Raw genomic sequence first — 18,463 nt, forward strand, 5'->3', positions numbered from 1 at the left:
GGTCCCACGCTGCCGCTCCTGTCTCCTCCTCTCCGTCCAGTCCCCCCATTATTATTATACGGGATTTATATAGCACCAACAATTTGTGCAGTGCTTTACAATATAATAGGGAGATAGTAAAGTTACAATACAATAAAATAAAATACAAGAGGGTTAAGAGGGCCCTGCTCAGAAGAGCTTACAATTTAATAGGGTGGGGCAAGTGGTACAAAAGTTTGTACCTGTGGGGAATGAGCTGATAGGAGATAGCGAGTTTGAGAGGATAGCAGAGGCTCTGGAGAAGTCCTGGAGACAAGCATGGGAGGAGCAGACAAGGGAGCTTGAGAGCAGGTCTTGGCTTTGTATGTTGTAGTTAGTATTTTGAATTCAATTCACTGGGCGATCAGAAGCCAGTGTAGGGATTGGCGGAAAGGGGTGGCAGACACTGAATGGTAGTAAGGTAGATGAGTCTGATAGCAGCATTCATGATAGACTGAAGTGGGGAAAGCCTATGAAGGGGTAGGCCTATGAGGAGGGAGTTACAATAGTCAAGGCGAGAGATAACGAGGGAGTGAATAAGTAGCTTGGTCGTTTCATTACTTAAAAAGAGGCTTCCCCCATGGTAAGCCTCTTCCTATGGGGGCACTTGTGTGTGTGTTTGCTCCTGAGCCCAGCTGCTTTGTCCACTAACAGACAAACATGCCCCCTGTTCCCTCGTCACTGGCTGTGATTGACAGCAGCAGGAGCTTGTCAGATTGACAGCAACGGCTCCTGGTGCCCCAGAAAAGCCAGAGAGACACAGAATTGAGGGGAGAGAAGAGCTGGAGACATGCACATCACTAGATCGAATGAAGGCTTAAGTAGGTGGGTGAGGGGACAAAACCAATGCCTAAACATTTGTTACCTTAATGCAAGGAATTCATTAAGGTAAAATATGTGTAAGCTTTATATCCACTTTAAATGTAACTAGTTTGAGTCCCTAAGCCTTTTTCCTTATTAAAGTCTTGTTTTTTTTTTGTTTAAAAATAACAAACATGTGATATCTACCTGCTCCGTTTAATGGTTTTGCACAGAGCAGCCTAGATCCTTCACTTCTCGGGTCCCTCGCCGGCGCTCCTGGCCCCTCTCTCCTGCCGAGTGCCTCCGCAGCTTGCTATGGGGGCACCTGAGCCTAATAGCTGCTCTGTGTGTACATTCAGACATGGCGCCACGGCTCAGCCCCGCCCCCTCCCCTCTCATTTGCTCACTAACTTTGATTGACAGCAGCGCAAGTCAATGGCGCCCCGCTGCTGTCTCAGCCAATGAGGAGGGGACAGCCGAGACCCTCGTGCAACATTGCTGGATTGAGATATTAGGGGGCTGCTGCACACAGAATGTTTATCATCTTAATGCATAGAATGCATTAAGATAGAAACCTTCCGACTTTAGAACCATTTTAAGTCGTAGTGCATTTTTTTTTTTTCTCTGCAAGGTCACAAGTCGGCATCCTATATCATATTAAGCCAAATAGGGCTTTATTTTGATAGCAAATTTGGATATATATATCTTTATATTTTCTAGATTTTGTTTTGGAGAAAATAGGGAACAATTAGAAAAAAGCAGCTCTAGGTATTTAACCCAAAATAGAACCACAAAATCTTGTGATTAAAATGATAACAAAAAGTCACTGTACGTGTTTCGGTTAGGTTGTTTTCCCCTTTCAATGCTACACTGCAACTGCAGAAAAAAAAATGTTGGTTTGTATAAATTGTTAACATAAAACATTACAATAAGACGATGTTGCGTTGGTGGGGAGGCAAATCAGCACAATGGTGGCATTTTCATAGGTCTGTAATTACTAAAATTCTGAATGACGTTGCACTTGATCATGTAAGCATTTGACATGTAGTCAATGCAAAAGTCATAGACATACATAGATTTTTTTCTTTGTAGTATAGTTTACATATTGCAATAACAACATATGATTGTTGATAGAGTGGTCTGACACTAGTTTGAATCTCTTTTTAGAGGCAATTTTCAAAATTGAACTTTGGATAATAAATCCCACTCTAGTTCACGTATACAAATGCAGCATGTAACAAAAAATGGTAAATAGGAAAAATGCATTGTAATTAACTGCAATTCTAAACACTGTACGGTCTACTCTTCACACCATTGTGAAACTGAGAAATCTCTCTAAAATGACATTAAACACTGGTAGAAGAAAAAAGAAGAAGAAGGATACCTTCTATACAAGTATGCATTCTTAACTCAAAAAAGTACCTTCTATTGCCCTCAGCCTTCTCCTAATTTCCAAATTCCTTTTTGTTCCTGCTGTGATCTGATGTCCTGTTAGAGCAGGGGTGGGCAACCTCGGCCCTCCAGCTGTGCTGAAACTACATGTCCCATGAGACATTGCAAGAAGCTGACAGTGACAGGCATGACGGGATTTGTAGTTTCACCACAGCTGGAGGTTGCCTACCCCTGTGTTAGAGTGTGGCTAAATTCATTCTCTATGGAGCCAGTGTATGTAGGAATGTAGCCTTCCTCTGTGGCTCACGCCCAAGATGGGCTAGGGACTATGGAAATAGTGTGTAGAGAGCATTACACATGACTGCAACTAACATGCACCAATCAAAAGTGAGGAAGAAAAGGAGAGGTTTCATAAACTCACACAGCACATTACAAGGAGGCAGAAAAAAAAAAACAGTATAAGAAATCATTTCATGAAAAAAAAAATTACACGGCCATTAAGTAGTAGATACATATGGATTATTTTTGGAGAATAAGGATGTTGTTTAGTGTCACTTTAAGGACAAAGTCATTGCTTAAGAAAACCATTGTTCCCAAAGCCAGAAGAATACCCAAACCAAATCATAAAAATGTAAACTGATTATGATTTAAAAAAAAAAAAAAAATCACATCCTTACCTTTTTTTGGTTTGTTGCATTTCTGTAACACTTCATTTTGCTCAAGCTTGGCCTCTCTTTCTTTCCATCTCCGTATCTGTTCTTCTCTCATCTTGAAGAACAAAATCTGTTTCTGTTCTTCACTAAGTTCAGATAAAAGTTCTGGGTCAATATACATGTCAGCTAATATCTGCTTAAGCATGGCTGCTGTTATTTATACCAGGTTATATAATGAAATCCTTGGGATCCAATTCCAATAGGTAATCTTTTTAGGATTCTTAAAATGTTCTTAAAAATAAAGTTTTATTTCTTGGGATTCAACAATGAAGAACACATGAAGACTTTGTAACATCCATCCCATAGTGAAAACTACCTTTTCATCTCTGAAATAAAAAAACAAAAGGGTAACATGTTATTTAAAGTATGCAGGATATATAAAACAGCAATCACAAAATTACCCTGTATACTATGTATGCACACTCAATGTTAGAGAATGATAGAAGAAAGCAAAAGTGGTGACATCTGCATCTTATAGTCCCATCATTGATTGATCCAAGACCCCTTTCTGTGACACCGAGTTCATACTTGCATATAGGTTGGAAGGAAATTAACTTACTGCCTGAGGCCCATTCAGGTATAAGACAGTAGTAGCTGAAGGGAGTAAACTGTGCATATTTATTACTACCTTTATTTTTTACTGCTACCTCAGTTTGTCTTTAGCACTGGAGGTAATGCAATTTAAAAAAAAAAAAAAAAAGGATGTTTCAGAAAAATAAATAAAAAAATTCTTGTTTTGAATAAAGTGTGGAAGTGTTAAAGCCCCTATCAGGTTTTTATAGCCTGTGGTGTCTATACAAGAGGCACATTGGGTTTGGTTTTTGTTTTCCATCTCTGTGGATCAGTTTATCTGAAGCATCATTATGCATGCAAAGTGGATTAGTCAAATTATTTACCTATACTTGATATCTCTGGGCCTACATCCCAAGACCAAACTTTCCTGGGACAATTTGCCTACACCTGATCCATTTCCACAGACCTTCAGGTGAATGTTTATACCAGTTATCAACAGAAGTAACACAGGACGATACATGATACACATGCTCATGCACACAGAAGCGCGTTTTGCAGTGGTGGCTGTTTTTTGTTTTTTTTTGGGGGGGGGGGGAGGCGGCAAACCACCACCCCCCTGGATTGATTAGTTGACGGCACCCCATCCCCAGTCGGTCGGGTCACCCGCACTACCAATCCCCCCTCCCGCTGGGCAGTGTCGGCCAGTCATCCAGCCCTGCACTTACCCCATTTAGGTTATGGTGACGGCTTGCGGCTTCCATCGGGTCTTCACAAGAAGGGGGGGGGGGTTCTGTCGTGCCTCTCCTCCTACTAGGCGTCCAATCTGATTGCCTGTCCTTTCAGCCAATTGGATGACGGGTCTCAGGACCCACGTCTTGGATTGGCCGGGAGGAGGATCAGTGTTTCAATACTGAATATTCATTCTCTATTGTAACACACCTGGGTGGGCTCAGTTCTCAGTGCTCTGCGTCCCCAGTCAACCCTATTTTGAAGCCTATTAGATCCTCTGGCCCGTGCGCCCTTAATGGACGGGCCACCCCTGGTGTTTTGGGATCTTTAGTGGTTCCTCTTAACAGCTTTAGGACTGATTGGTACTGTAATTATTTGGTAGACATTCAGGTGATTCTTGTATATGTAGCTCTGAGGATGTCACTGACATTTGGACATAGTTAAAGGCACTTCTGGATATATGGTCATACACAGCAAAAGATCATGCATTTTATCTGTGGGTCAACAGTGTCTCTATGCCTAACAGTTCTTTTGGTTTTTATAGCTGTCTCTATCCTAGGTTGTCCTGGTGACCACTGTAACCGAGACAAAAAAGGATGGGAAATCCAAAATTTTTAAGTTGCCAGCAGAGCAATATGCGAGAGAGTTAATCTTTAAATAGTGACGCTGCTTACAGTGACAATTGTCTTACAAAGAAATTCCCTTGAATTCATAAAGATTTCCTCCTTGTTGTATCTTCAGAAAAGGAAGTAAAAAAAAAAAATCTCCATAATGAGATACAGACAGCATAAAATAAACTGACAGAAGTTTTAACTTATCTCTAATCTAAACCATTTAAGAGAGACTTAAACTGGCCATACAATCATAGAATTTTAATCAAAATGTTTTGTTTAAAGAAAGTTAATTCTACTTTCTGGTCGTTAGTGGGGTCAAAGTCCATTTTTGACCAGTGACAAGAAAATTCAAAAGGAGCAGGAAGGAAATTTTTTTTTAACCAAACTAATTTTTTAACAGTGTATGTGTTTTTCATTCAGGGAATTACATTAATCCCACAATTGAATGTTGAAAGGAAACAAAATTTCGATGTACTTTCAAACATTTGTCAAGTCGTCAAATGTACTGAGAATTTTCACAGGAATGTTCATATTAACCTTCATTAGAAAATCTACTATTGTATGGCCAGCTTAACTGGTCAAAGTTCATGAACATTAAAAAGCGTCTGCAAGTAGTATTGCTTTTATATGCTTCTCATACAGAAACAAGACATAAAACTGTTACATTCTACCTGGATGATTCAGGTTTGATTCGATTTGGTGAAAAAACAAGGAGTTCTAACACCTTGATACAGTACACGAGGCCTTAGCCAAGAGACTTTTGTTCTACAAAAACAAAATCACAGCATTCTTTGCCAACCTTCAATACTATCTGAAATAAAAAAAAAAGATACATACATAGGAAGAAAATAATTGACATTACAAAAGCCCTTGCAAGCATGCCTATTTCAGAAATGTCATGCTGGATTGTGGTTTACTTTAAATATACCTCAACTGCAAGTTCTTCCAAATAAATACTGTATATCACAACAAAACAAAAAACACCACCACCAAAATCTCTATATTGAAAAAAAAATGCATCTCCGCTTTCAGTTATTTTACTGCAGCACAATTATCATTTCACAGAGCCTAAACATTTCCCAATTGAGTTACTATACACTAAAGCAAAGAAAACATAAGCAAAATGAATGCAGCTGCCCACAGCAACCATATTCCTTCTTTAATCTGAAATATGAAATGTGATCAGTTGCTGTATACAACTGCTTCATTTTTTTAAAATAAGCCTAAGGTAAACTACAGGTTATTTAGGTTAACATGATTGTGTTACTATGGTTTGCTTTTGTATCTCAGTCTGTTTATTAAAGTTTTTTTAAACAAATACAAAGCAAATGCTCCATAAATGTTGTGGTTACAAGAAAGAACAAGGATTGTATAAGTGAACAAAAGTGGGCATCCTCTATAAGTAGAGAAGGGTACAATACGTAGTTATCATTGGCAATTTTTATTCCTATAAAGCATACCCTATAAGCAGGTCAAACATCACAATAATAAGAGCAACCGTCATAAGGCATGTGCAGGGTATGAACTGGAACATGTTAAGGCCTAGTAGGGCCAAATTTATGATAATAATAAAAAAAAAAAGGTACAGGTGCCCCATCCTCAAAAAGTGACTCAGTGGCATCAAGGAAAAAAAAAAAAAAAAAAAAAATCAATCTTCACTTCGATAGAGTTAGATCAATTCCAACATACAAATATCCAGTTTAATCTATGTTTAACAAAATCTAAGTGCACCACAGCTATTTTCCAAAAACGCGCTTGCTTGCTCGAGATTCTTGCTGCAAAGAGCAAATATAGTATGCACCGTTTAGGCCATTTAGGTATACTGGAGTCTAATTTCTGAAACAAGGTTGTTTCTGGGGCCCTAGTAAGACTAATGTCCATAACTGAGTGTATGAGGTAAAAAATTCTTATCCAAAACCGGGACAACTTCAGACATTGTCACCACACGAAACATCGATCCTGGCTGTCCGCATCAACAAAAACAATTTGGAGAGGCAGACAGATGCATCTTAGCTATCCTAGTTGGTACTAAATACCAGCATAAAAGGGTTTTAAAATTAGATTCTATCAAGATAGTATTGATCGAAATCTTAAACAAGTCCTTTGCGATGTCCTGCCAGTCTGACAAGTCCCCAGAAATCTGTAGATCTCTCTCCCACAATGTCAAGAGCAGGCCTGGAACAGGATCCCCAGCATTTAAGAGGAGGGCTTACATGACTGAGTTTGCAGTCTAGGTTGTAGTTAGGCAGGTTTAGAGGCCTACTTGATTGGATGGTAGCAGGGTGTGGTTGGGTTTGACAGGGCGGGGTCATTAGGGGTCTAGTAAGAAGTGGGTGTTGACTGAGGGTCAGTCAGAGTTTGGTCAACTGCTCCCTGTGAGGCTGAGGCTGGAGAGGTGTCCCAGGGGGAAGAAGAGGCTAAGATAAGCTGGAAGATCTTCGGGGGTCAGTTATCGGTGCTCCTCGTTGCAAAAAAATTGCAATTACATTCCCTGCAGTCTCTTCTGGGCAAGCTCAATTTTGCATGAAGCATCATCATGCCTATGGGTCGAGTGTTTTCCCGGCGGCTGGTGGCAGCCACTGCTGGGGCAAACTCCCCACACCATTTTGTAAGACTAAACAAGGAACATTGGGATGATCTGCTTGTCTGGGAGATGTTCCTTGACAAGTACAATGGGTGGTCCTTGTGGATGGAGGTGGCGGTGTCCAACTTTGATTTTGGACCTCTATACAGATGCGGCAGGTTCAGTGGGCTATGCGGACTATTTTAGGGGCCAGTAGAGCACGGGTCGATGGCCGGAGGCATAGAGTAATTCTGACTTCATCCGCAACCTTGTGCTATTGGAATTGTTTCCCATAGTGTTGGCTGTCGAAAACAAGCGTGTCCGGTTTCACTGCGATAACCTGGGGGTAGTAATGCCATTAACACTATTACAGATTCTTCTCCAGCTGTTGTGAGGTTTCTTAGGCGTTTAGTTCTACACTGAGTTTAAATGCTTTTGTGTATGCTGTACATGTGTCAGGGGTGACTAATACAGTGGCTAATGCCCTTTCTCGCCTACAGCGGGAAAAATTCCGTCAGTTAGCACCGGAGGCTGAGCAGCTCAGAATTCCGTGCCCCAGTTGTTTGTGGAACCTCGCCTTGCCATCGTAGCAGGCTTGATTTGGCAGTCAGTTTGTCCTTCCACGTGGACAGCATAAGGCCGGGTCTGGCGGGAATGGCACGAGTTGGTAAGTTTGGTGGGTGGGTGCTTTTGGGAGGAGGACCGGTTGCATGTTTTGTTATATTCCATTGGCAAGCTACAGCGCCGCCGCCCCCGATTCCGGACCAGAAGACGGCATTTGGACGCGAGGCGGCGGGCGATGACGGCAACGGGTGCCCGGCCGGGGCTCGCAACGTTAACCCTCCCCTGGATGCCACTGCTCCCTGTGAGGCTGAGGCTGGAGAGGTGCCCCAGGGGGAGGAAGAGGCTGCTGCAGGAACGGGAGCTCAGCAGGGATCCGGAGGCACGGCTGTGCGGCTTCACACACCAGGTCAGCCTGCTTATATGTCTGTACCTTCTCCTGTTATTCCCACTGTTGCTAGCTCTGTGTTACCCTCTATTCAGCTTTCTGCTTCTGTGGGTGGTGGTTTAGGTGGTCCCACGGCTGCAGCAGCAGCAGGGCTTGCTGGGCAAAAGGGGTTAATGGCGCAGGTGCTGCTGACTTAGTGTGCAGTGTCACAGGGGTACCCTTCCCTCAGGTAGGGTCGCCTGTGTCCGTCTGGATGACTTCGGGGGACCAGAGTACATCCATTGCAGGAATTCCGCAACCCCCGCCAGGACTCCGTCAAGGTGACTGGGGACGAGGCGCCGACAGGGGGCGGAGAAGCTGGCTCAGTCGTCACAGCCCCTGCTGTTGACTGCGTTGGAATCCCAGAAGGGGGACGGGGCCTCCGACGGAGTGCATTTATCTGATACAGTGAAATGTGAAGTTTACGTCTGCTTCGAGGGTCCAATAGGCACGCATCCTAAGATCTGGAAATGTTGAGATATTTTCCCTTCTGCCCCTTGAAAAGTTCACTCTGGACAAAAGCAAAAAGGAGGAAGAGGAAAAACTGCGTTACCGCTTGATTCCCAGAACCTTAGGGAACTGGCTCCAGGCTTTCAATATCTTGGCCAGTGTGATAGGTGAGAAAGTGAAAGAGCGTTGTTCTGCTCTCTTTTGCTCCCTGGACTATTAGTGAGGCCCAGCGTGTGTACGGAGAGGTAGCCTGGTTACGCTATGATGAGCACTTCTAGCAGCGCAAGGCAGTTACGCCCTCGCTCAGATGGGACCACAAGGACATAAGCTTGTGGATGAAACTGATAACCCAGGCCAGGGCCTGTTCCCCATCCCTTTAAGGGGGGGGTCGTGGTGCATCTACCTCAGAGCCATCGGCCACACACAGAAAAAGGGTACTGCTGGCAGTTTAATGACGGGATCTGCAGATTCGGGGGATCCTGCCGTTCTTGTCACGCATGCCCTGGATGCGGGGGCTCTCACCCCTTGTCAAAATGTTTTAAGCAAGGAAAGGGTAAGTCGACCGATGCTGGAAAGGGGGAGAACTGCAGTGCGGGCGAAAAAAGTCGCCTTTTCTCCGTAGGTATCCAGACGGGGCCGCTGCACAGTTTTTGTTGCAGGGGTTTACAATTCCCTGTACGCTGTCTTGTGTCCAGCCGGTAACTTGCGCTCTGCTCACTTGCATTCTGAGGTGGTTTCCGCAAAATTGGCTAAGGAGGTGTCCTTAGGGAGGATGGCAGGCCCATTTGCTTTCCAGTCGCTTGCCGACTTGGTGGTTTCCCCTCTCTGGGTGGTCCTCACGAAGGAACCCAATAAATTTCACCTTATACACCATTTATCCCACCCTTCGGGCGGTTCGGTTAATGACGCAATTGATCCCAACCTGTGCACGGTGTCCTATGCCTCTTTTGACGATGCCATTGCATGGGTGCACAAGTTTGGAAAATTATTTGGATAATTTCTTGGTTATCGGCCCTCCGGGGGCTCGAACTAGCCAGGTCTTGTTGGCCACAGTCTAGCATGTGTATGAGGTGAAAAAGCAAAGGCCCAATTGAGGAACTGAAATTTTTGGGTATCATCATCGATACGTTTTGGATGGAATGTTGGCTACCCGTGGATAAGCTGGAAGATCTTCGGGGGTCAGTTATCGGTGCTCCTCGTTGCAAAAAATTGCAATTACATTCCCTGCAATCTCTTCTGGGCAAGCTCAATTTCGCATGAAGCATCATGCCTATGGGTCGAGTGTTTTCCCGGCGGCTGGTGGCAGCCACTGCTGGGGCAAACTCCCCACACTATTTTGTAAGACTAAACAAGGAACATTGGGATGATCTGCTTGTCTGGGAGATGTTCCTTGACAAGTACAATGGGTGGTCCTTGTGGATGGAGGTGGCAGTGTCCAACTTTGATTTGGACCTCTATACAGATGCGGCAGGTTCAGTGGGCTATGCGGACTATTTTAGGGGCCAGTAGAGCACGGGTCAATGGCCGGAGGCATAGAGTAATTCTGACTTCATCCGCAACCTTGTGCTATTGGAATTGTTTCCCATAGTGTTGGCTGTCGAAAACAAGCGTGTCCGGTTTCACTGCAATAACCTGGGGGTAGTTAATGCCATTAACACTATTACAGATTCTTCTCCAGCTGTTGTGAGGTTTCTTAGGCGTTTAGTTCTACACTGAGTTTAAATGCTTTTGTGTATGCTGTACATGTGTCAGGGGTGACTAATACAGTGGCTAATGCCCTTTCTCGCCTACAGTGGGAAAAATTCCGTCAAATAGCACCAGAGGCAGAGCAGCTCAGAATTCCGTGCCCCAGTTGTTTGTGGAACCTCGCTTTGCCACCATAGCAGGTTTGATTTGGCAGTCGGTTTGTCCTTCCACGTGGACAGCATAAGGCCGAGTCTGGCGGGAAAGGCACGAGTTGGTAAGTTTGGTGGGTGGGTGCTTTTGGGAGGAGGACCGGTTGCATGTTTTGTTATATTCCATTGGCAAGAACTTCGAGGAAGGAGTCTATTTCCTTGTTGAACCGCAAAATAGCGGGCCTGGCATTTCTGTTTCAGCTTTCAGGGTTGGCAGAAACCACTAAATCTTTTTTGGTTAATAAAGGTCTGCGGGGTTACAGGAAGGGTAGGCATGCTCCGGATTCTCATCGTCCTAGTACTTTGAAAAGCTGGGAGTACTCTTGGAGCATTTGTTTAAGGTTTGCTCTTCCTCTTTTGAAGCGTTTTTTTTTTTTAAGACCGCTTTCATTCTGGCCTTTTTCGGGGCCCTCCGTGTGGGTGAACTGGTCAGTCGTCCTACCTGTGTTGGGGGAGGTAGTGAGCTGTACACTCACTAATTTACATGGTAGCAAAGTGTCATTTCTTCAGTGTTGTCACATGAAAAGATATAATAAAATATTTACAAAAATGTGAGGGTGTACTCACTTTTGTGAGATACTGTATATTGTATACAGTTTGTCACCATTAAAAAAAAAAAAAAAAAAAAAAAAAAAAAAGCCAATCCTTAGGAAATGTTATTTATCACCAAGAAAATTAAGAATGCATCCCAAGCTCTAACTCCTGGTTATCGAAACACTGGAGCCAAGGAGGTGTGAGAAGAAGAGGGGCCGTCTAGCCCTCAATCGATCCCAAATTGCCAATGGGTATGACAGGGTAGGGCACAAGATAGGAAAATGCAAGCTGCTAGCAATCTACATAAGGGCCTTAATTGGGGCACCGGGGACAAGCCAATGCTTCGATCAAGGCCCATTGGGATATAGGTCCCACAGCAGTGGTGTAGGCTAGTTGAGCAATTTGTGCCTTCTGATTGTAAGCGAGGAGATAAGGGAGGCCCAACCCACCCTGGGTCAGCGTTAGACAATTCATTTTGGGGCGTTTACCAAGCTAAATAATTTGGGAAATCTTGTTTTGGAGCCTCAATAAATCCTGTCTGGGAACTGCTATAGGCAAAGTCCTAAAGTAGTAAAGTAGCTGAGGTATATGCATCTTGACAGAATTGATTGGCTCGCAGTCTCCACTCTATTTCATCACAAAAAGTGTTCTATTGGGTTGAGGTGAGGACTCTGCAGGCCAGTAAAGCTAATCCATGTATTTTTGAACCTTGTTTTGTGCACTAATCCAAATAATTTGGTGGAGGGGGGAATATGGTGTGTGTGGGGTTATTTATCAGGGGTTAGGCTTGGCCCCTTAGTTCCAGTGAAGAGAACTCTTAAGGCATCAGCATACCAAGATATTTTGGACAGTTTCATGCTCGCAACTTTGTGGGAACAGTTTGGGAATGGCCCCTTCCTGTTCCAACATGACCGTGCAACAGAGCACAAAGCATGGTCCATAAAGACATTGTTGAGCGAGTTTGGGGTGGAGGAACTTGGTCTGCACTGTCCTGATAACAACTCGATAGAACACCTTTGGAATGAATTTGAGTGGAGCTTGCGAGTCAAGCCTTCCCGTCCAACATCAGCGCCTGACCTCACAAATGCACATTCCCATAAACACTCCTAAACCTTGTGGACAGTCTTCCTAGAAGAGTTGAAGCTGTTATAGGGGAGAATAGGCAAAAAAATATCGGACTGTACAGGCCAAAATAAGGAGCAAAAAAATGATAAAACCATACAATTTATTGTTAGCAAAAGATGAAGAGTTCATACAAACATGTATGTCTTAATACATAAAAAACAATAATGGTGCTGTTACAGATCACTGTGTATTAGATATACATGCTGATACAAAGGGTCTAGTTTAGCATTTTATTGTAATACTGCCTATAATTATGAATTCACTGTAAGAAACCCACCTCAATACAGACCAGCACATCAATTACCCGGGCGGATGCAGGAGCATAGAGGGGAAGCCTCCTCAATGTGAAATAGACCGCAACGGACTCCCAACTGAAGAGAAAAACCTTTAATGTGACATGTTATAGCTGCAAAGGGTGGGCCAACTCAGTATTGAACCCTACGGACTAAGACTGTGATGCCATTAAAGTTCATGTGCGTGGCAGGCATCCCAATATTTTGACAATATAGTGTATTTTAGGATTAGTCCATATAGCAACAGCCAAAGGTTCATGACCAGTGCAAAGAGAAGTGAAGACAATGGGCAACCCTATCGGGTGCCTCTCTGTATATGTAATAAAGAAGATTTAAAGCCTTTGATAGACACCTGGGTTGTCAGTACATCATAAAAGAGCTTTCAGTGTCATCGGAAAAAAGGAACCAAAACCAAAAGATTCCAGAACACAACTAGAAAAGGTACAATTTCTGGGGAAATTGTGAAAGTGTTCTTGCCTCTACAACTGGAGTGGGCGGAGTAACTGGGTGGGGTGGAGTGGCTTGAGTAACTGTGAAAAGTGTTAAAAAGCTTAATATTTTAAAAAGTATAAATAGTAGTAAAAAAGTTCCATCATTCGCTGAAAGAGCTGAACATTTTTTTCAAAAGTAATTTTTTTTTTCAAAAATGAATTTTTTTTATTCAAAAATGATTTTTTTTTCTTCAAAAATGAATTTTTTTTTCTTCAAAAATGAATTTTTTTTCAAAAGTAATTTTTTTTTTCAAAGGTAATTTTTTTTTTCAAAAATGAATTTTTTTATTTCGAAATTATTTTTTTTAAAGTAATTTTTTTTTCAAAAATTATTTTTTTTTTTCAAAAATATTTTTTTTTTACATGGGGCGGTCATAATGTTTTGGCTGATCATGGGGTGGTCATAATGTTTTGGCTGATCATGGGGTTGTCAGCTTTTGTCACTTCCCACTCTAGTTTTGAACATTTCGCCATTCATTCCTATGGGACCAATTTCGCCGCAAAAACGTCATTTCGTGGACCATTCGGCAAAACATTCCACAAAGTAATAACACACCAATCGGGAACAATCCGCTCGTTTCGGTATATTATTTGTCTCTGTAGTGTGAAAACTGTGGGAGGAGTCTACAAGCATTATCAAGTCTAGCAGATGAAGTCACATGCATTTGGAGTGTCTCAGCATCTTGTGTTTACAACCACTGTTTCCTAGCAACGCTCATGCCCTGTTTATGCTTCCCAAATACTGCTTCATCAAAACTGCCCCATCAGAATTACCCCATCAAAACTGCCCCATCATATTCCTCTATTATAAATCAGTACATGGTGTGTCTGTCCCCTCCCCCGGGCTCTGTAATCAGCTGAGATGCTCCAGCCACCTTCCCCCCTGTGTATAACAGAAGCTTTGGTAACCATGGCAACAAAACAAACACTAACAGTACACTCTGATTAATGGCTAAAATTTCCTGAAATGACCTCTAAACAAATGGCCGTATTTTAAAAACTATACATCCTACAGCGAAGATCTTTATATTGTGAGAATCACAAGACCCAGACCTAGATTTTGATGTATAGTATGTCTCTGAAATATTAAAAATGAAGGCACGGTCGCAGTTTAGAAATTGCCCTTCAAATTTGGAGGGGGCTAGAGTGTAGTTTCAATGAATGTCAATGGACGGCGTGAGTTACAAACAAATGGTCATATTGTGAAAACTATCAGGACTATGGCTTAGCCGTGGACATGTTTAGTGGCAGCAGGGATAGCTGAACGTTTTGATATAAGATTTGTGTAGGTGGGCTTGAAAATGAGGGAGTGGCGGCAGTTTAGAAATCATGTTCTGATTTTCCAGCTTTTGTCATCTCCCACTCTAGTTTCCCCATTCATTCCTATGGGACCAATTTCACCGCAAAAACGACGATATTTCGTGAACCATTCGGCTAAACGTTCCACAAAGTAATAGCACACCATTCGGGAACAATCCGCACGTTTCGGTATATTACTTGTCTATGTAGTGTAAAAACTGTGGGAGGAGTTAGGGTGGTAAATTTGGCTATAATAATAAGAATAATATATATGTGAGATAACAGTAAGTGGTCTTGCTATGCAAGAACACTTAAATATATATGTGAGATAACAGTAAGTGGTCTTGCTATGCAAGAACACTTAAATAAGATAGTCCCGACTATCAAAAGGTTTTATGCAAGTCCAATGAGAGCAACATAACATCCCTCTAAGAGCCCTTTCACACTGGGGCGGTTTGCAGGCGCTATTGCGCTAATAATAGCGCCTGCAAACCGACCCGAAAGTGCCGCTACTTTCATTCCAGTGTGAAAGCCCCGAGGGCTTTCACACTGGAGCGATGCGCTGGCAGGACGGTAAAAAAAGTCCTGCCAGCAGCATCTTCAGAGCAGTGAAGGAGCGGTGTGTATACCGCTCCTTTACCGATCCTGCCCATTGAAATCAATGGGACGGCGCGGCTATACCGCCGGCTTTGCGGTGGTATTTAACCCTTTCTCGGCCGCTAGCGGGGGGGGTAAAACCGCCCCGCTAGCGGCCGCATACCGACGGTAAAACGCCGCTAATAATAGCAGTGTTTTACCGCCGCCCCCGCCCCAGTGTGAAAGGGCTCTTAGAAGGGGAATGCCAGTTAGTGCGAATGGCGGAGATTAAAGTGTTACTAAACAAACAACAATAAAATCAGTCTGTATATGCAGTAAAGCATGCTTGTTATACTCACTGTGGAACCTAAGGGGTTAATCCTCCTTACTGTGTAAAAAAGGCTGTTTGATCCTGGCTTCTCTGATCCTCCCCTTCTTCCACTGTCCCCTGATAATTTCCTAATAACACAGTCTATGGAGTCAGGCTGCACATGCTCAGTTTGGTGTCTATTGCTAGAGAGGTTTTTTTTGGGAGAATGCATGTGATCAGCACCAGGCCAATCAGCACTGTCCAGAGGGTCAGGTGTTTTGTAGTCTCATAGGATAATCAGAAAACTCCTCCTACAAGCTTTAACCAGTGCTTGGCTGGACACTGATAGAAGTCAGAAGTCTGCTCTAACTGCTAATGAGAAAAGGTATTTAGTTAATATTTACCAAAATAATTGCATTTCCATGTTCTGTGATAGACCAGATATAGTGAATGCAGGTTCCTGGATTTAGTAACACTTTAAGACCCTTTTCCCACTGTGGCGTTTTTTAGGCGCTACAGCGCTAAAAATAGCGCCTGAAAAAAGCCTCAGCTGCAAACCCAGTGTGAAAGCCGAGCGCTTTCATACTGGAGCGCTGCGCTGGCAGGGCGTCACAAAAAGTCCTGCCAGCAGCTTCTTTGCAGCGGTGTAGGAGCGGTGACTACACCACTCCTCCCCATTGAAAACAATGGGGCAGGGCTGCTATACGGCCGGCAAAGCGCCACTGCAGCAGCGTTTTGCGGGTGGATTTAACCCCTTTTCGGCCGCTTTAATTTAATGAATTGAATGAAGGTACAACCAGGGGCATAACTAGAAATCACAGGGCCCCATAGCAAAATGTTGTATGGGCCACCCCCCCCCACAAAAAAATGGCGGGGCTTAAATTAAATAGTGGGCATGGCTCAAAGGGGGTGTGGTTTGAGTCTGATATGAATGAGGGATGGAGGAAGGAAGGAAGGAAAGAAAGGACAGCAGGCCCAGATCCTACACCACAATAGCAATATATGTATTCCAGAAAGTTTAACAATCAACAGATAAAGATACTCCAAACACCTGGTGTTGGCGCTTCAATCACCCTCACCTGTGCCCAATGCAGCGTGACCAGTGCCCAATGTGGCCTGTGTGTTCCCAATACAGCCTCACCTGTGCCCAATACTGCCTCACCTGTGCCCACTTGTGCCCAATGCAGCCTCACCTGTGCCCAATGCAGCCTCACCTGTGCCCAATGCAGCCTCACCTGTGCCCAATGCAGCATGTCCAGTGCCCAATGCAGCATGTCCAGTGCCCAATGCAGCATGTCCAGTGCCCAATGCAGCATGTCCAGTGCCCAATGCAGCATGTCCAGTGCCCAATACTGCCTCACCTTGCCCACCTGTGCCCAATGCAGCCTCACCTTTGCCCAATGCAGCGTGACCTGTGCCCAATGCAGAGTGACCTACCTGTGCCCAATGCAGCCTCACCTGTGCCCAATGTGGTTAGCCTGTGCCCAATGCAGCGTGGCCTGCCCGTGCCCAATGCAGCCTCACCTGTGCCCAATGCAGACTAACCTGTGCCCAATGCAGACTAACCTGTGCAGAGGAAGAGGTGAGCCAGTGGCGGAACTACTGGGGAGGATGAGGAATGCATACTGCAGCCCTCAAATGGCTGTTGGCGAGCGTGGGGCTGCCTCAGAGTGGGGGGCGAGCACCGCCCGCATGGTCCCCCAGACAGGGGAAGTGAGGAGAGTAAGAGGTAAGCTGTCTGTACGAGCAGAGAGCTGCAATAGCTTTCATTTGAATGTCCTGTGTTCCCGGGGCTCACCATCACATAGCCCCACCTCTTGGCCCGGCGCCTTTGATGGCGTCACATGTCCCGCATTGGACTGGCGTTCTGTCTATCAAAGGCGGGCCAAGAGGTGGGGCTATGTGACGGGGAGCCCTGGGAATACAGGAAATTCTAATGAAAGCTCTTACAGCTGAGCTCCCTGCTCGTACGGACAGCTTCCTCTCCTCACTTCCCCTGGCTGGGGGACCGTGCGGGTGGTGCTCGCCCCCCCGCAGTATGCATTCCTCATCCTCCCCACAGGCCCTTCTCGGCTGCGGGCCCCATAGCGAGCGTGTGGCTCGCTATGGCGGTAGTTCCGCCACTGGGTACAACATTTAGCAACATATTGCTACACTTAGAGGTGCCTCTCTTCTCTTTTATACTCTCTAGCTCCTGCTGGATTTTCTAATCCCCTTGTGGATGGACATTTTATGGTTACACAACCTATCACATTGCTATAATTTTTTTAAATGGACTATAAACTGAAGGACCTATGAATAAATGGTTGTGGCACAAATCATTTGTGTTTCCATTATTTGATATGGGGAAATTTGCTTTGATATACAAGTGCTTTGGATTACAAGCATGTTTCTGGAACAAATTATGCTCGCAATCCAAGGTTTTACTGTACAGTCTTACAGAAGGCATTATAAAAAGAAGAAAACAACCAGATAAAGTGTTCTAAATTCTTTAAGTATGAAATGCCTGGAATGGCTGCAAGGTTTCCATTTAACCAAGTAGGTATGTTAAGGTAATTGTTCCATTTTATGTACAATGAAAATTCTACTATTCTATTACGTTTGATCTTGTAAAGTAGAGCTAGCTACAGTATATTCTACATAGTATTTGTACAGTATCTCAGAGTTTGCATAGTGCCGCGTTTCCATGTAGATATATCAGATTATGGGTCTATCTGAATTCACAGCTGTATAAAAAGAAAAAATGTGAAAAATCTTGGAGTATGATGACTACATCTGAAGCCTGCATGGGCATAATGCCAAAAGATGTACACCAACTAAAAATGATAGACATCCAGTAAAGTACTTGACAAATAGTAGCATACTTGATACCCTGTGTTCAGATTCTATAACAATTTGTGCTGCAGACTGGATCAGCAATTCCTTACTTCTTATAATGTTCCCCCTCCTTCAGAACACTTGGCATCATTATCTCCTAGCTGTTCCTACAGTATGTCCCTCCAGCCAGTGCCAAGACAAGGTTATTCAGTGGCCAGTACTAAATTGCAAACTGGGTCCCCCCACCCCCATACGGGGGGGGGGGGGGGGGTGGCACATGCCTTGAAATGCTCTGAAATAGTATCAATAGTTATGGCAAAAAGCAGCAAAGAGTTTAAAATC

The 18,463-nt window shown here is 43.9% G+C and overlaps 1 protein-coding gene across 1 annotated transcript in view; it reads right to left on the reverse strand.

Moving 5' to 3' along the window:
• Positions 1 to 18,463, reverse strand: part of SH2D4A (SH2 domain containing 4A) — a 179,332-nt gene that overhangs the window by 149,594 nt on the left and 11,275 nt on the right. Inside the window, exon 2 of the mRNA XM_073598185.1 lies at positions 2,889 to 3,250. Within this exon, the coding sequence (XP_073454286.1) occupies positions 2,889 to 3,069 (181 nt within the window). The 5' untranslated portion in view covers positions 3,070 to 3,250. The remainder of the gene's footprint in view (positions 1 to 2,888; positions 3,251 to 18,463) is intronic.

This window comes from Aquarana catesbeiana, linkage group LG01 (assembly GCF_042186555.1).
Source record: "Aquarana catesbeiana isolate 2022-GZ linkage group LG01, ASM4218655v1, whole genome shotgun sequence".
In the NCBI taxonomy this organism is placed as follows: Eukaryota; Metazoa; Chordata; class Amphibia; order Anura; family Ranidae; genus Aquarana; species Aquarana catesbeiana.